At 45.2% G+C, this 15094-nt stretch overlaps 2 protein-coding genes across 2 annotated transcripts; both read left to right on the top strand.

The window, feature by feature from the left end:
- The first annotated feature begins 3203 nt into the window (after window positions 1-3203).
- Window positions 3204-7755, top strand: LOC124659911 (homeobox protein HAZ1-like). Its single transcript, XM_047197723.1, has 8 exons — window positions 3204-3931; window positions 4257-4422; window positions 4514-4637; window positions 4723-4835; window positions 4949-5503; window positions 6266-6517; window positions 6628-6717; window positions 6844-7755. The coding sequence occupies exons 1-8, from the start codon at window positions 3369-3371 to the stop codon at window positions 7474-7476; spliced, it is 2496 nt and encodes an 831-aa protein (XP_047053679.1). The 5' UTR covers window positions 3204-3368; the 3' UTR covers window positions 7477-7755.
- A 1048-nt stretch (window positions 7756-8803) lies between these two features.
- On the top strand, window positions 8804-13104 carry LOC124666993 (dynamin-related protein 5A). Its single transcript, XM_047204329.1, has 8 exons — window positions 8804-9178; window positions 9318-9509; window positions 9615-9821; window positions 9947-10375; window positions 10481-10708; window positions 10785-10980; window positions 11452-12112; window positions 12640-13104. The coding sequence occupies exons 1-8, from the start codon at window positions 8804-8806 to the stop codon at window positions 12824-12826; spliced, it is 2475 nt and encodes an 824-aa protein (XP_047060285.1). The 3' UTR covers window positions 12827-13104.
- Window positions 13105-15094: the final 1990 nt, after the last annotated feature.

Here is a 15094-nt window from a genome sequence, read left to right as displayed (position 1 = left end):
CTCCCAGATTTGGGTTTTCCCATCTGGTTTTCTGGCCATGGGACTAGACCGTACTAGAATGTGTTCTATGAGCGGTTCGGTCAGGCTCCGGTGGGTGTCAATGGGTATTCCAGCGTGGGAGCCAGTTTGACCGGCCTTGTCGACGAATTTGGTCGGGATTGCCCCAAACGGTCATATTTGGGTTTCCTATAAAAATGGAATCTTCCCCAACAGTTTTTTAGGGTTCTTAGGCACGAAACTGACCTCCATTGTTGACCCTCTTAAGCTTGCTTCCTCGTTGTCCCTTCCTATGATTTTTGCATCCTTTTGAGGACTTTTGAAGAGGAGATTCAGATCTACAATCCCCATGTAACAAATCATCCTCTAAGTGAGGGGAACCCCTTGGATCTAGATTTTAGTCATTGTTTGACCTCCACCATTGTTCTTCCTCTGTAATTCCTTTATAGCATTTATTGCTTTGGTGGGATTTGAGAGAGAAGTATTTGAGCACTTTTCTTGTTGTTCTTACTTTGCATCCTTGCATAATGTTAAGCTCTCCATTACGGTTAGTTCGAGTGAGAGACCGTGAGCTTGTTACTCTTGGAGGGTGACCTCCTAGTTGGCTTGGCGGTTGGTGCTCGAGTGGCCTCTTTGTGGGAGATTGTGAAGAGGCCCGGGTTTCTCCTTCGTGGAGGTCATGGAGCTTGCCATCTTTGGAGTGGAGGAAACGCTAGCCATAAGAAAATGACATTTTTTTCCTTCGTGGAATTGGCTCGGAGAAGAGGGTGAGCCTTTGTAACATTCGGGATACCTTTGTCTTTGTGGTAACCCGCATCTATCCAATGTGGTGTACCTTACTTCGTGTAAGGGAACACGAGAATACATCTTCATCTCCACCTACCTTGGTTATCTCTATACCGAGTTATTTTGATGAGCAGTAGCATTACAAAGATCCAACAATTGATCTGTCGAAACAAGATTTGAAGACCCATGCCTAGAGAATTGTAATCTTTTAACATCACCATTAACGTCAGGAAGAAGATCATGTTGTCGAAGGAAGAGCTAAAGATCACTATTGTAAACGATGACATATCCATTGAGGCGAAGGCTAAGAATAAGATGGCTATTAAATCCTAACCTAATCTGTAAAATATTATTTCTACTCATTCCGATCTAAACTAATTGACTCCACTTTGTCTAGATACGATCCATCTTCCAACACCACTTTATCTACAAACTTAACTAGATACATATAAATCAAGATAAAGTTGAGTAATACCAATCGGAGGAAGTATTAAAAACTCCACGCATAGATGGGTTCACACACTTCACATTTTGTTTTGAGCGGATGATAATTTCATCACTTTTTAGCAGATTTTTGTGGGCCACTTTTTAGCAGATGAGAGTTAAGCCTCATTGCGATCCACGGCCCTGGATTCCTCGAGCGTTCCATCGCCTCCCGGCCCACCGCGGCCCAGCGACCGCTTTCCCGGAGAGTCCATAAACAAGCCCTAACACGCGCACGCGGCGTCAGCCCTTCGGGTACCTGGCGACGCTCGCGGGAGGATTGTCCGTGGCTGCTGCGAAATCTCCTGGAAGGCGCGCGGCGCCGCGGCCGCGGCGAGGTCAGTCCCCCCACCACCACCACCTGCTGCCTCTCCTCCTCCTCCATCTCCGCCGCCCCGTTCGCTCTCCTCCGGGTCCGACCTGCGCGTTGCCCCCCTCCTCCCACCGCCGGCCGGCAGCATCCGGTCACCAGCCTTGGGTAACCAAGACTGCCGTACCGTTCCTTGCCGTCCCGTCCCCGTGGGAGCTAGGGAGGATCATTCCTCCGTAATCCCGTCGCGCGATGGCTCGATGCGCACCGATTTGCTCCGCGGGGCCGGCGCTCCCGGCCGCGCGCCTCCACCGCCGGGTCGCATTCCTGCCCCCCGGCGGCCCGCCGCAAGTGCTCTCCCCGCTGACTTCACCGCTATCTGTTTGTGCACATGCGATTATTATGTGCGAAACACGGGGATTATTAAGGGCGAAACAGAGTATTCTGGTTGCTTTCGAGCTAGTTTTCTTCAATGCGAATTGATAACAGTTGCCGTTACTGCACTACACAATTTTATTAAGATGCTTTGCGTGAAAGGAGGTGGTCTACAAAGCTTGAGATCTGGATTGTTGTGTGTGTGTGTGGGGGGGGGGGGGGGTGCTTGGGATCTGCCTAATTTTGTGAGCAGTCGCATTAGGATGTACTGGTTTACCTGCAATCTCAAATTACATTTTCCGCATTATACTCGCTGATACCTCATCTTATGAACGGTAGCTCCTCAATCCGACGTGATATTGTGAGATATATGACCTAAGCTGCGCGGTACCAGGAACGAAGTAGAGATTAAGTATGCGTTCTTGGTATGTTTTGGATGGTCGGCAAAACTCACCTTACCAAAAATTTTGCTCATGACAACAAATTTGGTCTTTGTTTGGATAGTTGCCAATTTGTAGCCCACTTTGGTAGGGCAAGCTTGGGCTAGAACCGAGCATACCCAAAGAAGCAAAAGAATAGAGACGAACCAATCATGGCAAGGGAGCAATTTTGGCGAAGCAGGCCGCAGATTTGTTGAGTGCGTGCGGCCTGAGAAGTACAAGAGATTTTGTCTCTGACACAACCCCCATCACACATATTAGGACTCTTGGACTCTTTCGGTAATACAAGAGTACTAGTATAGTACTAACCTCCGTTTATAAATGGATGTCTCAACTTAGGACAAGTTTGAATGTATCTAGATACTAAAATGGGTCTAGGTACATTTAAATTTTAACAAAGTTAAGACATCTATTTATAGACGGAGGGAGTACCAAAGATCAACCTTGCTTCTGACCATCAAGCGACTCTAATTTCTTCCACCATGCTTTCAATTGCTTGTGTCAGGCTACCCTCATAGCTTTATATAGTCTCTCAGATGCCGTCTTACATTACAACCAGAACTGTTTCCTCTTTTTTGTAATCACGTTCTCCAAATCCTGACGATATGACACATAAGAATGTGTATTGCATGCTCTTTTTTATTCGCTCCTGCATTCCCTTGCCCTCTTTCTTGCCTCTTTTGACCAAATAAGTATTAGCTACAGTTACTGTGAACTATGAGAGGAACAACATGTCCATCCGAAGCAAGGCTTAGTAGATACATGCGAAACAATTGGTTTTAACATTTTTCTTGTGCAGTTAATAATAGTTTTTGTGTTTTTTCATTGCTGCAGGCCCCGACACAGTTGGCTGGAAAAGCTTACTTGGTTATCTCTCCCTCTAAAAAACAGTTGTCCAAGACTTCCCGAGTCTCCCAGGAGTCCAGGACTGGCCTAGCAGTTTTTACAGCGGAGGTCCATCTGTGGTTATCGTTTATATGGATAAAACACCTGTTCTTGGTCTTCCTCACGACAATGGCAGAGTTCCAAATGATTCAACCTCTGCTCCTAGCAAGGGGAAAAGAGGAAGGAAAGGGTCCCAAAGTACAGAAAGTAAAAGTTATCCCTTGAGATCTGCACATAGTAGTGCCAGGGTGCTTCGGTCTACCTCAAAAACTGAGAGTAAGACACCTAATGAGCCAGTCAGTCCCTTGAGATCTGCACATAGTAGTGCCAGGGTGCTTCGTTCTACCCCAGAAAAAAAGAGGAAAACACCTAAGAAGCCAGTAAAGCCGCTGAAATCTGCACGTAGTGGTGCCAGGGCGCTTCGCTCTACTTCAAAGAAGAACAGTAAGGCACCCAATGAGCCAGTAAATGATAATACTGCTGTTCAGCCAACTGCCAAGAAAAGGAAAAGAGGCAGGCCCTCGAGTGCAGAAAGTCCCAAGAATGAGAATCAGTGCATCAAAATTCGTCAGCGAGTTAGATACGTTTTGAATCGGATGAACTATGAACAAAGTTTGATTCAAGCTTATGCTAGTGAAGGATGGAAAGGTCAAAGGTCAGTCTCTCCAAATCACTATATTTCACACTCCTTTTGAAGACTCAGTTCTTTGTTTGTTGGAACCTGGTTGTTGTACATCTTAGAAGGATCAATTTAATTGGGAAAATTTCTGAAAGCATTAGCCAGGATACTGCGTGAATAAAAAAATTTCAATTTGGTTTTTATCACAGGGGGATGCGGTGTGCATAAGAAAGTCATGTAATGTGTTGTTCATTCTGATTTATGCATTGAAGTTGGTATTTATGTATGTCTTTGATTCTTTCTATGCATTTCTAACATGTACACCCTCTTATGCTGGGTTTTCTAATACATGCATATGTAGTTCGGAAAAAATAAGACCTGAGAAGGAGCTTGAACGAGCCAAGGCGGAAATCTTGCGATGCAAGTTACGAATTCGGGAAGCTTTTCGTAATATGGATTCTCTACTGTCTGAGGGGAAGATCGATGAATCTTTATTTGATTCCGAGGGAGAAATATCTAGTGAAGATGTAGGCCTTCTTATTTTAATCTTGACATGTCTCATCTTTATACTCTCATGGCTGTCACTTTAATGCTGAGATATTCTGTTTCATCTTGCAGATTTTCTGTGCTATATGTGGTTCGAAGCATGTTACATTGAAAAATGATATCATTCTTTGCGATGGAGCCTGTGATAGAGGGTTCCACCAGAAGTGTTTAAACCCTCCTTTACTAGCAGAAGACTGTAATATTTTATTCCCTTTCACATTCTTAATATAGAAAGCATTATTCCCTACCTTGCTCATGTATTTAGTCGCATTTGTTACTAGTTCCTCCGGAGGATGAAGGATGGCTTTGCCCTGCATGTAATTGCAAGTTAGATTGTATAGATGTACTAAATGAACTCCAAGGGAGCACACTTGATATTCATGACTCATGGGAGGTAAAAACCTACAAACTACCCTGTTATAGCAAGTAATGACAGTCTTGTATCACTCTCGAGATAAACGAGACTGAATTATATTCTTGAATGGGACTACATTTTTTTCTCTGCAGAAAGTTTTCCCTGAGTCAGCTTCGCTTGCGAATGGTGCAAAGCAAATTGGTTCAGCTGATCTTCCATCGGATGATTCAGAGGACAATGATTATGACCCTACTTTAGCTGAAGGCAACATGGTAGATGAAAACAAGTCTTCTGCAGAGGATGGGGATGAAGGATCAGATTCTGATGACTTGGATTTTATGACATCGTCTGATGATTCTGAACCTTCGACGAAGAAAAGCTCTAAATCAAAGAAGAAAACTACAGTGGATGATCTTGGGTTGCCTTCTGAGGACTCGGAGGATGATGACTTTGATCCAGAAGGTCCAGATTCCAGCGAGGACCAAAAGACTAAAACAAACTCAGAGGAGTCGGACTTCACATCTGATTCAGATGATTTCTGTGCTGAAATTTCTAAATCTTGTGGCAAGGATGAAGTTCCGGCACCCCCATTTTCAGATCAGACTGATGGAGTGGAAATTATGGAGGCAGAGCTAGAGCAAGACTTGGTGCTGCCGGCTTCAAGTAGGCGACAAGTTGGACGTTTGGATTACAAAACGCTTTATGATGTATGTCTTCTCCTTGCATTTCTCCATGTCATAAATGTGTGTTTCTCATACTCGAATTCCTACTTTAAAGTCTTTTTTCTGTTTGTTTTTGTCATGCCGTTGGCAAGAAGAATCATGACCATGTGTACTCAGGAAATAACACAACCATTCTATATGAGAAGTGTATTCATTAAACAAGATCAAACAATTTTAGACGCAAAATATCTTGTAATCTTATTCCTAGGTGAGCATAGATAACCTAGTCACACAATATCATAAGCTGATTTTCCCTTCGTTCCAAATATAATTTTGTCATAAGTCAAAGTTTCCTAAGTTTGACCGAGTGTATAGAAATGTCAACATCAAGAATACCAAATCAATATCAATAGACCGACCATGAATTATGTTTTCATAGTATTCAATAGCTTACCCCAACTTGCTTCGGACAAAAGGCTGTTACTGTTGTAGACTTTTGGCTTTTGACAAAACTTATATACCTTATATTTTGGAACAGATGGAGCATATAATAGTATATATTGTTACCCTACTGCATCTTGACTCTGATTGTTGCCTTATTCTGAATGATGCACGGCAGCACTGGTCATTTTGGCTCAGCTATGTTTTCTGTGCCTTATATTGAAACTATACATAATTACATACTTCCAGCCAAGCAATCAGTGTGTTGTTTGTGAAAAGCCACATTAGCAAAGAAATTACTGTTCTATCTGGCATGCATGGATCTTACTCGGTTTCTTTCCATTCATTTCATGTTGGAATCTAAAGGAGGCTTATGGAAAAGAAACCTCTGATCCAAGTGATGAAGAAGAGTGGTCTGGAAAAGAGAATTTAGAAGACAGTGATTCAGATTCACTTGATGGGTCACATCGGCCTGCCAAAACATGCTCTTCTAAAAGAGCACGAGGCAGACAGCGGAATGTTGAACATACTCCAAGGAGTGAAGAGCGCACTGAAGTGCTTCACTCTAATGGTAGCAGTAGCATGGGCCGTAAAGGACATGGTCCTATTGTTCGTCAGGTATAGAATAACTGAACATGTACCTCTGCAGTTTAACCAGTTCTGAAGATTTAAACCAGTTGAATTGTTAGCATATTATATGTTTCATTGGCACTCCATTCCTCTTGCAGAAGCTTAAGGCGCATATCGAGAAAGATCCTTATCCTAGTCGCTCAACAAAAGAAAGTCTCGCACAAGAGCTAGGCCTGACACTCCATCAGGTTCAGACCACCGCTTTTCTTCCTCCCAACATGCATTTTTTGCTGCACTCAATTTGAATGTCAAGGTGTATTCCTCTTGAGGTTGCCACTATATTTATCCTGCCTCACTAGAATTTCTGTTGACAGGTGACTAAATGGTTTGCCAGCACTCGTCATTACTCTAGAGTTGTTGCTTCCAAAAAGGAGAAGCATCCAGAAAACCATACTGCTGAGAATAACGATAGAATGGCTGAAGATCGACAGGTAGAACCCAATGGCAGGGTATTGAAAGATCCAACTGTAGATGGAAATGGTAATGTTTCTGAGGACAGGATGGTACAAGATAATCTTCGTGAAGGTAAGAAAGAAGATGCTTCATTCAGACAAGATATCAGCTTTGAGCAGATGGGTGTGACTCCCACTGTTAGCCAAAACCGCACTACCAACTCAAGAGAAGTTGGCTCGCCAAATCGTGTGCCTAGAGGAGACCAGTATAATGGTAACTCGAGAAATGCAGAAAATACACCGTCCAGACAAGATGTTGGCTTGAATCAGACGGTGCCTCTCACACCTTCTGTGAACCAGAAATTCACTCCTGACACAAGCAGTGTCGGCTCACCTGGTGTGTCTGTAGGAAAGAAGCGACGTGGCAGGCCAAGGAAAGTGGGAAGCCCAAGAGGTAGGTCTGCTGAGAAAAGCATTCCTGGGCTAGAACATGTAGACGAGGCAAGGAGGAAGGCAATACTGAGGGAGCTGAGGAAGATGAAGACGGGCAGGTGAAGCTCCCAGAATTATTTCAACTATTTCCTGATCCTTTGGTGGAATTCAAGTTTTGTATTCTGCTCAACAAGTTTGAACTCTAGAATGCTTCTGATCGGACGGGATAGGCACCCGGTCAAGACAACCGACAGGCATGTTGTTTTGAAGAAGCAGGGTCATATTTTCACGTTCGTCGGTTTCTTATAGAGCCTTGCTAAGCTTCGGTGCTGAATTTCTGATGGGGCACACCTCGAACGGGAAGTACTTAAAGGCTTAAAGCCACAACCATGGCTTTTGAGTGTAAGAGCATCTCCAGTCGCGTCCCTCAAAAAGCGTCCGGCACAAATGATTTGGGGGACGTTTGGGACCGCGCCGGACAAAAAGAGACAAAAAATCTGTACAAAAAAGAGGCCCTTTCTAGCCGCGTCCCTCAAACAGCGTCCGGATGCATGCATTTTAATAGAGGGGACCACCCCATGTGGGAAAAGTAGGTGAGAGAAAGTGTGGGGAAAGAGACTAGCATGTGGGGACAAGGGGCTGCATGCATGCATGTGGGCGCTCATTTTGACGCCGGACACAAAATGAGGCGCTATTTAGCTTTGGGGGACGCGACTGGGACGTGATTTTCCCCATTTCTTGTCCGCCGTCCCCCAAACGCCGTTTGGGGGACGCGACTGGAGATGCTCTAACAATAGTCGGGTAACCCGTAGACTGTAGTGGGGCATTACAACTGTTGTTTGCCATGTTCTTGTATCACCCTGATCGGTAGACATGTTATGAAGCTGATGCGAACCGTCTCTTTGATGTATTGCCTCTTGTACTGTGATGAAGTGAGAAACGATGTCAATGACATTCTGTTCGGGATTTGTGATCTTCATAATCGTGATATTTACAGTTCTTACTGAAAAATTGAATCTGGAGCCTAGGAGCGAGGAAGTGGGAGATGAAATGCGTAACCAATCGCTGTCCAAATATAGCCTGTACGCCAAATATAGCGTGTATTACTAAATTAGTTTGTCAAAATTAGCTGGCCGCCATTTTGTTTGCGTCTTGGAAAAGAACTTGTCAGAGCTGGCATATTTTGGTTTTTTGTTTTGTTTGAGATGAAGCATATTTTGGTTTGTGGTTCCTTCATCGACAAGCTGCATGTGTGGGCCGGGCCGAAATCTCAGCGCGATCCAGAATAGAGAACTCAGAGCGACATCGGCCCATCTCTTGCATAAATACCAGGATCCCCAAATCCCAAACGGCTCGCACTCCTGTCCTGTAACCCTTTTCCCACACCGCTCTCCCTCTCCGGCGGACGCATTTCAAATTCGAATCCACCACACTGGCTCCGCCCCCACCCATGGCGACCAACGCGCTCCTGTCTCCGGCGGCGGGCAGGACGCCGAACCCCAAGGCCACGCCGTCCCCGTCCGCGCGCCGCGCCGGCCCCGCCCCGGACGCGGCCACGGCCGCCGCCGCCGCCGCGACCTCGGACACCAAGGCGCGGTTCGAGGCCTACAACCGGCTGCAGGCGGCGGCGGTGGCGTTCGGGGAGAAGCTCCCGATTCCGGAGATAGTGGCCATCGGGGGCCAGTCGGACGGCAAGAGCTCGCTCCTCGAGGCCCTCCTCGGCTTCCGCTTCAACGTCCGGGAGGTCGAGATGGGCACCCGCCGCCCCCTCGTCCTCCAGATGGTCCACGACCCCGCCGCCCTCGAGCCCCGCTGCCGCTTCCAGGTGCGTGCTCCCGCTTCTCCTCCTCCTCCTAGGGTTTCCCCCCCTTCATCCTCGCCCAGATCGGGTTCTAGCGCCTCTAGTAATCGCGACTCGCGAGCGAGCGGCTGAATCTAGTGTGGATTTGTGCGACGCGTCGCAGGAGGAGGACTCGGAGGAGTACGGCCACCCGATGGTCCTGTCCTCGGCCATCGCCGACCTCATCAAGCAGCGCACCGAGTCGCACCTCCGGGCCATCCAGGCCGCCGTCTCGGCCAAGCCCATCGTCATGAGGGCCGAGTACGCCCACTGCCCCAACCTCACCATCATCGACACCCCAGGCTTCGTGCTTAAGGTACGCACATGCGAATTCCTCACTCCTACATCTCAGCACAGAGTAGTAGCAGTCGTTTAGTCAGCTGTGTGACGGAATTGTGTGTGTGACTGCTGTCTGCTGTAGTCTAAGAAAGGCGAGCCGGAGAGGACGCCTCAGGAGATCCTGTCGATGGTGAAGACGCTAGCCAGCCCGCCCCACCGCCTCATCCTGTTCCTCCAGCAGAGCAGCGTCGAGTGGTGCTCCTCGCTCTGGCTGGATGCAATCAGGGAGATCGATCCCAGTTTTAGGCGCACCATGATAGTCATCTCCAAGTTCGACAACCGACTCAAGGTATAATATGCCTGCAGCACAATCAGCACATTGTTATTAGGCTCAGTACCATCTTCATTGTGAATTCTAAAAGCTGAATTGGCACCGTATCTCATGATATTGTCGCTGGTTTTACTCATTTCTAGGAATTTACTGAAAAATGGGAGGTCGATAGCTACTTGAGTGCCAGCGGTTACCTTGGTGACAACATCCACCCGTTCTTTGTGGCTCTTCCGAAGGACCGAGGAACGGTCTCCAATGAGGAGTTCCGGCGGCAAATATGTCAGGTAGATATCGATGTGTTGAAGCACTTGCGTGATGGCGTGAAAGGGGGTTTCAATGAAGAGAAATATGGCCCGTACATCGGGTTCAGTCGCCTCAGGAAGTACCTGGAATCTGAGCTTCAGAAGAGGTACAAAGAAGCTGCTCCAGCCACCCTGGCATTGCTAGAGCAGAGATGCAGTGATGTCTCGATGGACCTATCCAGACTGGACTCCAAGCTGCAAGCTACCTCTGATGTCTCTCAGCTGAGGAGATCAGCTATGCTGCATGCTGCTTCTATTTGCACTCATTTGGTATGCTGACAAGACGCAATCTATCTTTGCATAACATTTCCTTCTAATTCTGTTGAGAAATATAGTAGTGCTAGAACTAACGTGAACCACACTTCTGTATGAAAGCGTGCATTACTTGATGGAGCAGCTGATCCAGCCCCAGAGCTATGGGGGAAAACTACCGAAGAGGAACAAATGCACAGTGGTCTTGGCAGCTGGCCTGGCATCAGCGTTCCTGTAAAACCTCCCAACTCCACTCTTAAGCTGTATGGCGGTGCAGCTTTTGAGAGGGTAATGCATGAATTCCGTTGTGCAACATACTCGATGGAGTGCCCGCAAGTGTCAAGGGAGAAGGTACAATTAAGTTTGGAACTTTGTAGGTACAAAATTGTAAGGAAGTTAGCTGAAATTTTGACATTGATCTCATTAGGTTGCAAACATATTACTTGCCCATGCTGGAAGAGGTGGGAGCAGTGGGGTGACTGAGGCAGCCGCTGAGATAGCACGTGCAGCTGCACGATCGTGGCTTGCTCCTCTCACAGAAACTGCGTGTGATCGGCTTGCATTTGTCCTGCAAAGCCTCTTCGACCTTGCAATGGAGCGCAGCCGCAATGATGATTCAAAATGTAAGCATTGGATTTTTGTGTGTGCTGGGTTTCATCTTGCTTGTGGCCATATTTCGCAATCCAGTTAATATTTTCTTAGCTTTTTTGAAGACACAAGGGAACTGTTAGTAGCATTGCCCAAATGAAATGTGGGCCATTAAGTGTCTGCATTCCTTAATTTTACACACATGTACTACATATTTGGCTTTTTGCTATCAGTGTTGATCACTGTCTCCATTCAAAATTTAAACAGTCAATCATTCGTGTGGCATTTACTGATGACCTTCTCTTTGTACTGTATATGTGTATCTTACTTTCTGAAGAACTTAGGAATTTAGATTTTAAGATACCATAGCATCAGTTTATCTTATCCTCTTAGTATTTTCATTATTTCACTGGAATTACAGCTAGAGCCATTGCATACTCTAACAAGTCTGTGGAGTACATGATCAATTTGCTGAACTGTTCTCATACTTTCACACTTTTGCCTAGCAGATCAAAATGTTGAAAATATGGATGGATATGTTGGCTTCCTTGCTGCTTTACGGTGCTCCTATTATAAGTTCGTCAAGGATTTGTCCAAGCAATGCAAACAGATAGTACGCCACCACCTTGATTCAGTTACGAGCCCCTACTCCCATATTTGTTACGAGAGCGACTTTCTTGGTGGTGCTGGGTCTGTAGCAAACACCCTTCACAGGTTTAACCAGTTCAATGGAGTTGCATCGTTTGACCTATCAGACAGTGGATCTGCACTAGAGGAAGGCCAGGAGAATCTACCACCAAAAGATCAGCAGCATATGACACCACCTGCTAAAGCAAATGAGTCGAGGGACATTCTGAGAGAAAGCCAGCTGACAGTTCCCGAGACGCCTTCTCCTGATCTGCCAGGTGATATGCATGGTGGTAAGAAGAAAGACAACGGAAACATGAATGATGGGGGTGCAAGGAAAAGACATGCAAGGATGGCAGCATATGCAAATAGGAATCACCATAACAATGTGACTGTTGGTGCCGATGATCTGGTCTCAAAATCAGGGTCATCGTATTCCAGTATATGCTCAATATCTGCTCAATATTTTTCCAAAATGCGTGAAGTCCTGATTGAAAGGAATGTTCCCTCTGCGTTGAACTCTGGATTCTTAACACCATGGTAAGCTCTACAGCTATACTATACTCATAACACATGCATTCCTTTTCCTGCTAGTATAATCTGAAAGTGTACCACTACATGTAAATTGTAATTGATGTCTTCAACCAACTGATCACATCCACAGATCCACTGAGTAGTCGGGGGCTAAAAACTTCTCTGTTCTTTTAATGTTTGTAACTAGATTAGCACAAACTCAGTGAGCAGTCTAAATTTACATGTACTTTGCATGCAAATTTGTAATTGATGTCTTTAACCAACTAATGGCATCCACTTAGTCAGAGACTGAAAACTTGCCTGTTCTCTTAATGTTTGTAACTAGATTAGGACAAACTCACTGAGCAGTCTAAATAACTAAGTTTGATCTCAAGAATAACCATCTGAATTCAGTGATAGATATGGACTTGGTGTACATTGGCTGCCAGTGCATGTTGAATTACAGATTTGCTAGTTGGCATCAAACAGGTCTTCCTCAGTATGTGCGATGTTTTCACTATTTCCTAATCTTTTGCTCTATTGATTCATGGCAGCCGTGAAAGGTTGTTTCTAGCGCTTGGATTTGAGCTGTTTGCTGTAAATGACGACAAGTTCATGGACATGTTCGTGTCTCCTGGCGCAGTTGATTCCATCCAGAACGAGCGCCAGTCTCTGTTGAAGCGTCAAAAGATTTTGCTGTCCTGTTTGAATGAGTTCAAGAACATCTCGCGGACTCTGTAATTGAGATCCTTCTGGTACTTCTTCCACCGGCATGTATCCATGAGCTTCAGGGGTATCCCTACAATGTTGTTGTTTTATTACCGTTGCACATCCTCCTTAACCCTCATGCTTCTGTACCTTATCGCAAGCTATTCTTTCTGTTGTCTGTATGTCAAAGTTACTTATTGACAAGTTGTGTACCACTTAGCATTTGTTCAACATTGATATTATCCCTGTCAGATATTGGGGCTTATAAACTCGGTTACAAAGTTGCAACTTGGAGATGATTTGAATGTGAATTATTTGATGGTCTCGAATCTCACCAGTTGTGCACAACTCCTGCATAACATATATTCATATTATTTTAAGATACATCACAATTCGTATATCCATTTTTCTTACTCAGCATGTGGTCTGGTTGGACTGCTTGTCTTTTAAGGTTTAACTATGAGATAGTTGCGTATGAATGCAGTACTGAACCAATTCAACAGATTTGGTCACGAGTCAGATGTGCACCTAATAAATACAGTAGGCTGTTGTTGGTTGTAGTTTGATGACACCCTCCCTGTATCTTTCTGGTCAGAGTTTCAACTGCCACCTGCATGATGGCTGAGATCAGGCGATATCTTCTGCTTTCTTTCCCAGTTATCTTACATGCTTCCCATTTTCCTCTTTATTTACAACTGGATTTCCTTAAGCATGTTTTCTGCCATAGTTCCAGTATTATCTCGAGTAATAATTGAGTGTTAGGCGCTGTTGCTTTCTAGCTGTTCATTTTCGACAAACATGTAGAGTGTGTTCTAGTTCCCTTTGGTAACAGTGAAATGCCTAGTTGCCTCGGTTGAAAAGTTCGGTGATTTGTGAGTCTCAAGCACGCGACTGCTTTTTGTTGATTTATATACTAATTAATAACTTGGTTTGTTCATGGATGTACTCTACGTCCGTCATTTCTCCTCGCATCATCCTTTTTCAAATGAACTGTTTGAATCAATTCATGTAGTAGCAAGTTGCAGAGCGGCCAAACACCAAACATGTAGAGTGTATTCTGGTTCCCTTTGGTAACAATGACATCCCTAGTTGGCTCGGTTAAAAGGCTCGGCAACTTGTGAATCTCAAGCACGCAACTGCTTGGTTGATTTATAATTAATACTCCCTCCATGACATAATAATTGACGCTGATTTAGTGCAGAGAGTTGTACAAAATCAGCGTCAATTAGTATGGAACGGAGGAAGAATAACTTGGCTTGTGCGTGGATGTATCTATGTCCGTCATTTTTCCTTCATCATCATTTTCAAATATACTCTTTGAATCAGTTTATATATACTACCTTTGTCCACAAAATAGATGTCTCAACTTTATTAAAATATGCAAATTTAGACAAAGTTGAGATATCTATTCATGGGCGGAATGACTAGGAAGTTGCAGATCGGCCAAACAACAAGCACATGAGGCACCAAACAAACAATCCTTGCGTAACGTTTCCAAGGGAATGTCTCGCACGACATCGGTCTGTGCCATCACCAAAACAAATGGCTTCTTCTTCGTGGCTCTACAAAAAAAGATCGTGTTTTCTTTGTTTCTTCCTCCCAACCGTCCGCGAGTCATGTAACTCGTGTAGCCTCTACCGTACATTCAGGCAATGGACACAACAATTCAGGTGCCCGCCCATGCTCTACCCTAGGCCTCACCGCCTCGGCTCTTATTTTGATCGTGGTGCCGAAACACACCGCTCGATTGTGTCTTTGCCAGGTACCATTACAATTTTGTGACACATTTGGCAGAACACACCACCAGCCTAAAAAAGGAAAGTTTTGCACTTTTTCTTGTGGTGACTGGTTTTAAAGACAAAGTGCAAAGCTTTCCCTTTTTAGCCAGGTGGTGTGTTCTGGCAAATGTGCCACATAATCAGTAATGGTACTCTGCAGACATAATCGTGTCATGGTGCTTTCAACGAACGCTCAAAAAATAACGATGTCCTGTGGCAAATTTTCCCTTTATGCTAATATCTCATAGTCCGTATTAGATTCTGCGATTTGCACCTTGGACTCTCCAGCCGTGGAGTGGAGTGGATCGAGTGAAAGAGAGTGGGCGTAGCTAGAAGACAAGGGGAGTTGCTCCAACACTTGGGAGGCACCAGCTGATGGGCATCTCGTCATCCACTTGTGTGGTCCGTGGATGGAGAATTGGTAGATGCAATGCTGTGCGTCTGTGCGAAGCTGGAATCATGGTCTCGTGGAACCGAAGGACCAGGGGAGTGAGTAGATCAGCTGCTGGATTGCATCTTGATG

This window comes from Lolium rigidum, chromosome 6 (genome assembly GCF_022539505.1).
Source record: "Lolium rigidum isolate FL_2022 chromosome 6, APGP_CSIRO_Lrig_0.1, whole genome shotgun sequence".
Lineage (NCBI taxonomy): Eukaryota > Viridiplantae > Streptophyta > Magnoliopsida > Poales > Poaceae > Lolium > Lolium rigidum.
Note: the sequence above shows the minus strand (reverse complement) of the source record. Positions and strands in the feature narration are given on the sequence as shown.